Genomic DNA, 12,214 nt, shown 5'->3' on the forward strand with positions numbered 1-12,214 from the left:
TAAACAATCTTACATTCTCAATAAAATTGAAATCTATTTCACATCTTTTTACTACAAGTCATATATATTTCACATCTACTCATCACTGAAACACACATATTTGAAGAAAAAATAGTTTCGTGTGTATTAAAAAATATTTCTTTTGTAGTTTGATACCATCTGTTTTGCATTACTGAAAAAACCAGTTTCACATTTTTTAATATCAATTTCACATAAATGAGAGAAATCGTTAGTCAAACTGACCAACTGATATTTGTGAAATATAACTATACTGATTAAAATCACTTTTATGAAATGAGTGAAAATGTTATTTTCTAAACAGAGTGAAATCCATATTTTCAATGAGAGAAATCAGTTTTTTAATAAGTGAAATATGTTTTTGGAATGAATGACATATCTCTTTTTGAATGTTTTTTAATATATTTGCGTATCCATAACAAGATCAATCACAGATACATTTGGACAAGTCTTAACTTTACCATTTCACTCATTTTTCAAAAACTAATTGTTTCAAAAGAGATATGTCATTCATTCCAAAAACATATTTCACTTATTAAAAAACTGATTTCTCTCATTGAAAATATGGATTTCACTCTGTTTAGAAAATAACATTTTCACTCATTTCATAAAAGTGATTCTAATCAGTATAGTTATATTTCACAAATATCAGTTGGTTAGTTTGACTAACGACGAGTGGGACCTGAACCGGTGGGGGCACGCTAAATGCACCCACTGGATGTAGTCCCCGAGACTGCGGTCGACTGCTGGCAGTCGACTTGGGTCTGAGTTCTACTTTCCTTTTTTTTCACTTCTTACACTCGACTCAGGCGGACCGATCGAGTAGGATCCGAACCGGTGGGGGCACGCCAAGTCCACCCACTGGGTATAGTCCCCGCGACCGCAGTCGACTATATATATATATAATCAAAAAATGAATATTTGGTTCACAACTTATGAGCCATTGAAAATGCCATACGGAAAATAAAGTGCAAGCCTTTAGTTGGAGAGAATTATGCGTTCACGCAGCCGGCATCCTTCTCTTCTCTCTCACTATGCCACCTGATAAAAGTTGCTTTTGGGGACCCCTGCTAGATCGCATTACTATCTATAGCTGCTAAAAACTAAGACAGAAGTGAAAATTACATTTAATACTTGGGCCATAGAATACTAGATGGCAGAGTCCTATTGGTTCGTTCTTTGCCGTTACATACCAACCTGTGATGGCAATCACCTAGAACAAATAGAAAACAAAGATGGCCAACCATTGTAGAAACCTGCTTTCTCACTTTTCCATTTAGCAAGAAATATACTCCTTTACTAAAATTTTCCATCCACGCCTACATTTGATGGGCGCGCGCGGAAGGCTGGTGTTGCCTGGTGTCGATGGCAAAAGGGCTTGGCAAGGTCAACGCATTGATTACTCCGGAAGATGGGATGACGGAATATGGGGGTGACAGATTCTACAACATGCACATGCGGTGGACACTGAGGATCTGCTTGACCGGTTGGTGCACCCGGCTAGCCGGTGGGCGGCTTGGTGAGGCTACCGAATTTCATGGTGTGCATTGACATGAGGTCATGACACATCATCAACCTTCTAGGTAGGGCAACAGATTTCGCCAGGAAGGTGGATTTGGTCGATCCATGTATTTTTTTGTAAGAACTTGCTAAATTATGCAATAAAAATGTTTATGTGCATCGCTTGATGCAGAGGCCGGGAGTTATCCTCCTTAAAAAAACGACTACGAATAGGTAGGGTGACAACTAATAAGAAGTACCTTAGATTTTGAGAAAATAAAATCAACTTGTTAAGACATTTTTAAAACTCTTGATCAAATGATTAAACATTAAACAGTAGATCATAATTATAATTCCGAGGTTGCTAGTTTTACATGCCGTTTGGAACCTACGAAGACATTAATTTTTGAGGAAGCAAAATAAATCAAGGTCTTGGCATGTTTTGTGAAACGTAAAACGAAAACTTAGAATCAAGCATAATTCGGTCTACTGAGCCAAAAGGAAAAAGCTCAAGGAACAATTTGGTATCAACATACATCTTGGAACGGATCATCTCAGGGGGTGCTTAAATACCTATATTTGCTTCTATGAAATGAGAGTGGAAGCTTCTAGCGGGTCAGATGCACGTTAGAACTGGCACACGATACTATCAGTCTTCAACTGGTTACCTCGCCGACTACGATAATAAACCTCAGCTGCCATCTGTTGAAGAACAGTTTTCCTATCCCTTTGAGTTGCAACTTTGTCGCTGTACCTTTTGAATACAAGACCACATCTACAACTAATAAGCAGTACCTTGTATTTTGAGAAAAGAAAATAAACCTTCTAAGACGTTTTTGAAACTCTAGACCAAATGATTAAACATGAAGTAATAGCTCATAATTACAATTTTGAGGTTGCTAGTGACACATGCCATGTGGTACCTACCTACGAAGACGTTGTATTTTGAGGAAACAGAACAAATCAAGGTCATGTCCTGTTTTGTCAAAGGTAAAAAAAAACTTAGACTCTAGCTAGCCTAAGTCCGTCAAGCACGTTCAAAATGTCCTAGTAGGAGAACAAAAAGGAAAATGGTCAAGGTGCAATTTCAGATCAACATACAACTAGTAACTGATCATCTCAAGGGGTGGTTAAATATCTATATTTGCTTCTATGAAATGAGAGTTGGAGCTGCTACGGGAAGAATGCATGTTTGAACTGGCACATGATACTACCAATCTTCAATTTTTCTTTATTCCGATGAAAAAATATACACAAATGGTTTCAATGTTAATAGAGCATGCATGAAAAGCTTTATCTCAAACTTCTGTCTGATTGCCAGCGACAGGCCATTGACGTTGAACACTCTACTCGTCCGGACTTGGTGCGGGATGCCTTGAGCTCAACGTTGTTTACATATAGACAACTAATAAGAAGTACCTTCGATTTTGAGAAAGTAAAATCCACCTTCTAAGATGTTTTTGAAAATCTAGGTCAAATTTTTAAACACTAAAAAATAGCTCATAATTACAATTCAGCGGTTGCTAGTTACACGTGTCGTGTGGAACCTATGAAGACATTGATTTTTGAAGAAGCAAAACAAATCATGGTCTTGTCCTGTTTTGTCAAACGTACATCAAAATAGACTCTAGCCTAATTCAGTCTATTGGGCCAAAAGGAAAATGGTCAAGGAACAATTTCAGATAAACCTAGATCTTGTAAGTGAGCTTCTTAGGGGCTACTTAAATACCTATATATGCTACTATAAAATGAGAGGGGAAGCTGCTAGCGGGTCGGATGCACTTTAGAATTGGCACACGATATTATCAATCTTCAACTGGTTGCCTCGCCAACTATGATGATAAACCTCAGCAGCCATCTATTGAAGAACAATTTTCCTACCTCTTTGAGTTGCAACATTGTCGATGTACCTTCTGAATTCCAGACCACATCGACAACTAATAAGCAGTACCTTGGATTTTGAGAAAATAAAAGCAACCTGTTAAGACATATTTAAAACTCTAGATAAAAAGATAAAACATTGAACAATAGATCACTCTAGATCAATATTCAACTTTAATTTATTCCGATAAAAAATTATACTACACAATTGGTTTCGATGCTAATGGGACATGACGAGCTTTATCTCAAACTTCTGTCCGATTGCCAGCGACAGGCCACTGACCCTGAACACTCCACTCGTCCGGGACTTGGTGCGGGTTGCCTTGAGCTCAACGTTGTTTACATAGACAACTAATAAGAAAATCCTTGGATTTTCAGAAAATAAAATCAACCTTCTAAGACGTTTTTGAAACTCTAGGTCAAATGGTAAAACATTAAAAATAGCTCATAGTTACAATTCCGATGTTGCTAGTTACATATGCTGTGTGAAACCTACGAAGACGTTGATATTTGAGGAAGCAAAAGAAATCAAGGCCTTGTCTTGTTTTGTCAAACGTAAAACAAAATAGACTCTAGCCTAATTTGGTCTATTGGGCCAAAAGGAAAAAGGTCAAATAACAATTTCAGATCAACATACATCTTGTAAGTGAGCGTCTTAGTCTTAGGGGCCACTTAAATACCTATGTTTGCTTTTATGAAATGAGAGTAGAAGCTGCTAGGGGGTCGGATGCACGTTAGAACAGTCACACGATATTATCAATCTTCAACTGGTTGCCTCGCCAACGACGATGATAAACCTCAATTGTCATTTGCTAAAGAACAGTTTTCCTACCCCTTTGAGTTGCAACATTGCCGATGTACCTTCTGAATACCAGCCACATCGACAATTAAATAAGCAGTACCTTAGATTTTGAGAAAATAAAATCAACCTGTTAAGACATTTTTAAAACCCTAGATCAAATGATTAAACATTAAACAATAGATCACTCTAGATCAATATTCAACTTTTATTTATTCCGATAAAAATTTGTACTACACAATTGGTGTCGATACTAATGGGACATGACAAGCTTTATCTCAAACTTCTGTCCGATTGCCAGCGACAGGCCACTGACGCTGAAGACTCCACTCGTCCGGGACTTGGTGCGGGCTGCCTTGAGCTGCACGCTGTTTACATAGATAGCGAAGCTCTTTGGTGCGGACGGCAGCCCCATGAAGACCACCTTGCCGATGACCTGCGCCCGACTCGGCGCGTATGAGTTCTGAACCACATGTGAACTCACCTTGGTGGTGACCATGCCTTTGCTTTCCTCCCTGTCGCAGCTGAATCTCACCAGGGTCCAACTGCCTCCCACAGCGCCCATCTCCGGCGAGTCGCCGTCATCCAAGAACAGCTCCCCACTGGCCGTCCCATTCTCCGCGAGCGCCACAAGGAGGTGGAACTCGCTTTGGCGTGCAGCGGACGTGGTGAGGTCGGCATGCTGCAGTAGTAGGATGTTGCCGCCGGCCAGGTGCGCGTTTGCCAAGTCCGCTGGCGCCGGGAGGGTCACGCGCTTGCCGACCTTCATGGTGTAGGCGAGGGAGTAGTCGTAAAGACTGAACCACCGGCCGGCCGGGAAATAGGCGTCCACGGTGGTGGCGCCGGGCTGTAGCACCGGAGAGACAAGCACGCCGCGGCCTAGCATGAACTGCCTGTCCACGCCATAGGTGTCGGCATCCTGCGGGTAGGAGAAGAAGAGTGGCCGCGCGATGGGCGCCCCCGTCATGTGCGCCTCGTACATTAGCGTGTACATGTAGGGCAGTAGCCGATAGCGCATCCCCAATGCTTTCCTCGCCGACCGTGCCGTCGGCTCCCACACATAGAGCTCTCGCCGGAGGGTTGTCTTCTCTGCATGGGCCCTGGCGAACGGGTAGAATGCGCCAAGCTGAATCCAGCGGCTGCAGAGCTCCTGGGTGGTGTTGCCGTTGAAGCCACAGATGTCGGCGCCCATCATTGGGATGCCGAAGAGGCCAAAGTTGAGGATGGTGTTGATGGATTGCGCAAGCTCGTCCCACCGCGCGACATTGTTGCCGGCCCAGTGCGCGGCGTAACGGCCGGAGCCGACAAAGGTAGAGCGGCTGAGCACGAAGGGGCGGCGTGTGGTGTCCCTGAGCAGCCCGGCGTGCGTGGCCTGCGCCTGGAGGAGGCCGAAGAGATTGTGCGCGTCGTACTCGGACACGCCGTTGTAGTGCACCGTTGAGACCGGCACAGTCCTGTAGTTGATGGGAAGGTGGAAGCCGGAGTTGTTGATGCGGTAGGGCGGGTCGTCCAACTGATTGAGAGGCTGCCACTGCTTGAAGTTGGAGGGCTCGTTAATGTCGCACCAGAGCCCATCCACAGGGATGGTCCGCCGAAACTCAGAGATCTTTCGTGCCCAGTACTGGGTGCTACGTGGGCTCATGAAGTCCAGGAAGTAGACCTCGCCTGGCCACGCCTCGCCTACCAGGTTGGCGCCGTTTCGCTTGAGGAACAAGTCCTCGTGAGGTGCTGCTTGCCGTTTGATAGCCGGGTGTACGGTGACCACGTATTTCTGGCCATTGTTGTGGAGCCGGTCCACGAATGGCCGGAGCTGCTTGGACGGGTAGTTCACCGGATCCAGCGTGAAGTCCTGGTAACCGTCCATGTAGTCGATGTCCGACCAGATCGCCTCCAGTGGGATCCTGGCCTTGGCGTAGCCGGCGACCACGCCATCCAGATCAGCCACGTTCTTGTAGCCATACCTAGACTGGTGGAACCCTACAAGTGCAAGATCGAGTGAGCGTAGCAGAGCAGAGCCAGCATATATATGGATATATGCCTACCAAGAAGGTACTCGTACCGAATGACCAGTAGGGCATGGGGGCAGGGCGGCCGATGAGCTGTGTGTACTGGTCCACGACGTCGAGCGGGGAGGGACCGACGAAGAAGTAGAAGTCTAGCACGCCACCGATCACCTTGTAGGTGACGTAGGATCCGCCGTACAGTATGTCCATCCCATTGCTGTTCAGGAGGAGCACGCCATGCGCGGCACCGCCGGAGCGCACGTCCATGTAAAACGGGTGCGAGCCATAGAGGTTGAGGTCCGGTTGGTCGGACCACGTCACGTCCCCGTTCCACAGCGTGAAAGTGTCATTGTGTTGTAGCCGGAACGTCTGTTTTTTCTGCTCGCCGAGCCCATACAGGGATGCTCGGTCAGCCGGCAGCGCCGATGTCACCTCCAAGTACCTGCATTCCAATTTCATGCCCATCGTTCACTTGCTACTTACAGACCATGGTATTGTTCTACATCGATCTAACTCTTGCGGATCAACTAAGCTACACTAGATAACATTGCAATGGAACACTTGTAACATACCGGTCCTTGAAGACAAGGTTGGCGGAAGTGTCAAAGAGGGTGTCCCCGGTGGAGCGACGGGAGACCGTGAAGCGGAACGGGCTGGGGTGGATGGTGAAGGTCAGGTCGGAAGACGCGCTGGACATGGTGCTGTTGCTCGGCATGGATGGATTGCCTGGTGAGTCGAGCAAAACGTCCTTTGGTTCTGGCCCTGGTGCCGGGCGTGGGATGACGTCTTGGGGGACCTCCCATCGCCGATGGTCAGCATCGGTGATGCGCACGCGTAGCCGGCTATCCGTCTCAAGACTGCCGTCATGACACAAAATTAAGAATCTGTGAGCAAGAACCAACTTATCTAGCTACTCCCTCCTTCCATCTATATAGGGCCTAATGCATTTTTCGAGGCCAATTTTGACCAAATATTAGAGCGATAATATATGACATGCAACTTACACAAAGCACACCGTTAAATTCGTATGTGAAAGGAGCCTTCAATGATATAATTTTCACATTGTGCATGTCATGTACTATTAATCTTGTCAATAGTCAAAGACGATCTTAAAAAACGCATTAGGCCCTATATAGATGGAAGGAGGGAGTAGTTGATTGAAATGAAATATCAAACACACTTGCCTTGCGGTTAGGGTGAGACTCTTCACATCAGGCCCAAATTCTGTCGACCCACCGACGAGCTTTAGCTGGGCCGATATCAGCTTCCCCGACTCAGCGGTTGACTCGACATCATAGACTGCACTGCAATGATGGAGGAGGAGGCAGATGAGGATGGTGAGGAGCACGAAATGATCAGTGGATGGCAAGCCAATCGCCATGAGTGGATGGTGCGTGCAACACAAGTGATGTCTAGTATCTGCTGCACACTCGGGGTTATATAGGCCAGCAATCATCTGAAATGTTTGGAAAGTTTTTAATACGTGCCTAGGATTACCTCTAGATAGATAGGCTATACGAGCCAGTACTTCAATGCTTTCAAAGCTAGGGCTTATCGCTTCATACAAATGACTAATTTTTACTTGCTAAAGAAGGAAAATAATTATTGCAAACAAATGTGAACTGCAAATACATGCAGCGTACATCGGGATGAAGAAGCAATTAATTTTAACTTCCTAAAGAAGGAAAATAATTAATGCAACAAAATGTGAACTGCAAATACATGCACTAGATCTGTTTTGAATTAACTGCCATTTTAACTCTGTACTAAGTTAAACTTGGTCTATGCCAAATTTCTACCAGTTTGACCCGCTTAATCGAAATAATACACCAAGATCTGAAAAAAGAAATTTTCTCACATAATACCCATCATGAAATATATGCGCAGAATATATATTTGCCTACTCATGTTGATATTGAGTCATTTTTTTATAAAGAGTAAAGTCAACTTTGTGGCCCTATTCCGATATTTTTAATAGGAATTACCCTATGTGAGATGTATTTATCGGTATCACCCCATTTAGGGTAAGTTGTACCACATTGAACCTTTTTATAAAAATGAGCATGTCTTGTCAAGTGGGTTTTGACCGCCAGGGTACACGTGACATGCCATGAGAGAAGCCTCTAGTGAAACCTATGGCCTCGGGTCTATTTTCCATCTATAAGTTTTCGATCTACTATTTTGCAATCATTTACTTTCCAATCTACAAACCAAAAATATTTACTTTACAGTTTATCAATCTCTATCAGATCTCACTTCTGCAAATAACTGTGAAGGGATTGACAACCCCTTTATTGCGTTGGGTGCAAATTGTTTGATTGTTTGTGCAGGTATTTGGCGATTTGTGCGTTGTCTCCTACTGGATTGATACCTCGGTTCTCAAACTAAGGGAAATACTTACTCTACTTTGCTGCATCACCCTTTCCTCTTTAAGGGAAAAACCAACGCAAGCTCAAGAGGTAGCAAGGTATGCACGCCATTTCCACTGCCATGAGAATAGTAAGACACTCTTTCTCATATGTGCTGAGAGTTTGATTTTCGGGGCAGAGGATTTTGCTGAGATATGACACTGGGTGCCCTTGCCGCAACAACATAGCCTCGATACCCTTGTTACACGCATCTATCTCCAACATATACGTCTCTCTAAAATTGGGGAGGGCTAGCATAGGAGCTTGAGTCAAGGCCGATTTTAGTAGTTGGAAGGCACGATCCGCAATTGGAGTCCACTAAAAGATCACCCCTTTACACAAGATCTCGCTAAATGGTTTACAGATCATCCCATAATGTTGGATGAACTTATGGTAGTAGCCTGTCAGGCCAAGGGATCCCCTGCAAGGCTCTCGCACTGGATGGTGTAGGCCAGGACTGAACTATCATGATCTTTGCAGGATCTGTAGCCGCTCCCGCTTCACTGATGCCATGCCCGAGGTACTCTATTTTATGACTAGAAAATTCACACTTCGATCATTTGATAACAAAATAATTTTGCTGAAGTAGCTGAAACACAACACACAGTTGCTTGACTTATTCTTACAATGTCGAACTATAAACTAGAATGTCGTCCATGAACACCAATACTCCATGACGCAACAGAGGGTCAAGAATAGTGTTCATGTTGGTGCAATTCTTGCCCTCCTCTGTCTTCGAGGTTGGTGACAGAAACATGTATGGACTAATTTGTTTGCTAGTGCACACAGAGAGGAATATTCGAAGCAGAACCGTAGAAGAACGCCATCTTAGGTGTCAAGTTCGAGGAACTTCACTGAAGGATATTTGAGATGCAGAGAAGATTCGGTCATATCTCCCAAGGCCGTTCTGACGCGAATACTGCTGTGAAGAAGTTGACCCCAATAAATATATTGCTTTGGTGAAGCAATCAGATCAGAGGTCATCCGAAGAAAATTGATTGAGAATATCAAAGGCGAAGCGAAGACGTAGAACTCAATTCAATCTTCTTCTTCTCTTTCTTGAGTCTTAGGATCTCCGTACTACTAAGAGTGGTATATGTTCTCGAAGCTTAGATCCGCTGTGATGCTTAGCACAAACCTATGCAAGTATGAGAGAAATCTCTTTATGCTTTGAATGATTACCTGTCAGCTGAAGCCGTAGTTCTTCGGTGTTGCAGGGGATATCTTTTGGACTGAGGAGTTAGAATTTCTTAATCCGCAAGGAATGTTACCAATGTGCTCAATTTCCGACCGTTGGACTCGTGTCGTTCGGCCACTAGTTGAAGCACATGTCCATTTCGGTCATTTCTCATCAGGGATGGTTGTGGCTATAAATAGAGACCCCGCTCCAACGTTGTCCGTTGCCTATTCCGCTTAAGATTTCTGAGAAGATTGATTGAGCATCCCCTCTCCAAGAGATTTCAGTTTAAAATCCACCAAGACGAAACCAAGAACCAAAACTCAGATAGTGGTTGAGCATCACAGTAGTTCTGAGACAGAGCTCTTGTACCTATTACTCTTGAGAGCTGCGCACTCTCTAGATGGATAGGTGTCGGCTCGAGTGTTGAAGAGTTGTTATCTTCACCGAGCAAGATCTTCAGCAACCAAGAGTAATTGTGGTTTTCAATGGAACTATGCCAAAGGTTTGAAGATCACCGATATGTTGGAGAACGTTGCAGAAAACAAAAATTTTCCTACAGTTTCACCAAGATCCATCTATGAGTTCATCTAGCAACGAGTGATCGGATTGCATCTACATACCTTTGTAGATTGCGAGCAGAAGCGTTCAAGAGAACGAGGATGAGGGAGTCGTACTCGACGTGATCCAAATCACCGAGGATCGTAGCGCCGAACGGACGGCACCTCCGCGTTCAACACACGTACGGTCAGCGTGACGTCTCCTCCTTCTTGATCTAGCAAAGGGGAAGGAAAGGTTGATGAAGATCCAGCAGCATGACGGCTTGGTGGTGGATGCAGGAGTCACCGCAGCAGGGCTTCGCCGTTCTACTGCAAGAGGGATAGGTGTAGCAGGGGAGAGGGAGGCGCCAAGAGTCAAGGGTGCGGCTGCCCCTCCCTCCCCCCCTTTATATAGGCTCCCCAAGGGGGGGCGCCGGCCCTAGGAGATGGGATCTCCTAGGGGTGGCGGCGGCCAAGGGTGGAGTGGCCCCCAAGGCAAGTGGGGCGCCCCCCCACCCTAGGGTTTCCAACCCTAGGCGCAGGGGGTGGGCCAAGGGGGGCGCACCAGCCCATTATGGGCTGGTTCCCCTCCCCACTTCAGCCCATGGGGCCCTCTGGGATGGGTGGCCCCACCCGGTGGACCCCCGGGACCTATCCGGTGGTCCCGATACAATACCAGTGACCCCCGAAACTCTCCTGATGGCCGAAACTGCACTTCCTATATATAATTCTTCACCTCCGGACCATTCCGGAACTCCTCGTGACGTCCGAGATCTCATCCGGGACTCCAAACAACTTTCGGGTTACTGCATATTCATATCTCTACAACCCTAGCGTCACCGAACCTTAAGTGTGTAGACCCTACGGGTTCGGGAGACATGTAGACATGACCGAGACGGTTCTCCGGTCAATAACCAACAGCGGGATCTGGATACCCATGTTGGCTCCCACATGCTCCTCGATGATCTCATCGGATGAACCACGATGTCGAGGATTCAAGCAATCCCGTATACAATTCCCTTTGTCAATCGGTATGTTACTTGCCCGAGATTCAATCGTCGGTATCCCAATACCTCATTCAATCTCGTTACCGGCAAGTCACTTTACTCGTACCGTAATGCATGATCCCGTGACCAGACACTTGGTCACTTTGAGCTCATTATGATGATGCATTACCGAGTGGGCCCAGAGATACCTCTCCGTCATACGGAGTGACAAATCCCAGTCTTGATCCGTGTCAACCCAACAGACACTTTCGGAGATACCCGTAGTATACCTTTATAGTCACCCAGTTACGTTGTGACGTTTGGTACACCCAAAGCACTCCTACGGTATCCAGGAGTTACACGATCTCATGGTCTAAGGAAAAGATACTTGACATTGGAAAAACTCTAGCAAACGAACTATACGATCTTGTGCTATGTTTAGGATTGGGTCTTGTCCATCACATCATTCTCCTAATGATGTGATCTCGTTATCAATGACATCCAATGTCCATAGTCAGGAAACCATGACTATCTGTTGATCAACGAGCTAGTCAACTAGAGGCTTACTAGGGACATGTTGGTGTCTATGAATTCACACATGTATTACGATTTCCGGATAACACAATTTATAGCATGAATAAAAGACAATTATCATGAACAAGGAAATATAATAATGCTTTTATTATTGCCTCTAGGGCATATTTCCAACATGATAAGCATCTACCACGAATGAAATCAACTGGAATCTGATCAGTCCCTAGTTGAAGGAGACCAAGACAGAGGGAGGCGCTCGCAGGAAGACTGAACCCGCGCTTGAAGTGCAGAAAGAAGACCACGCGCTCCGTGCCCTCGGGCTGCGGCTCCTGCTCGCCCTGCGGCAGGCGCACGACGACCTCCGTCTCC

At 45.4% G+C, this 12,214-nt stretch overlaps 1 protein-coding gene across 1 annotated transcript; it reads right to left on the reverse strand.

Moving 5' to 3' along the window:
- Nucleotides 1-4,325: 4,325 nt before the first annotated feature.
- Nucleotides 4,326-7,593, reverse strand: LOC119357047 (probable alpha-glucosidase Os06g0675700). Its single transcript, XM_037624031.1, has 4 exons — nucleotides 7,386-7,593; nucleotides 6,774-7,058; nucleotides 6,258-6,643; nucleotides 4,326-6,175 (listed from the first exon to the last, which is right to left on the reverse strand). Exons 1-4 carry the CDS (start codon nucleotides 7,580-7,582, stop codon nucleotides 4,452-4,454), a joined length of 2,592 nt encoding a protein of 863 aa, XP_037479928.1. The 5' UTR covers nucleotides 7,583-7,593; the 3' UTR covers nucleotides 4,326-4,451.
- Nucleotides 7,594-12,214: the final 4,621 nt, after the last annotated feature.

The sequence above is a fragment of the Triticum dicoccoides genome, chromosome 2A (genome assembly GCF_002162155.2).
Source record: "Triticum dicoccoides isolate Atlit2015 ecotype Zavitan chromosome 2A, WEW_v2.0, whole genome shotgun sequence".
Taxonomy (NCBI): Eukaryota; Viridiplantae; Streptophyta; class Magnoliopsida; order Poales; family Poaceae; genus Triticum; species Triticum dicoccoides.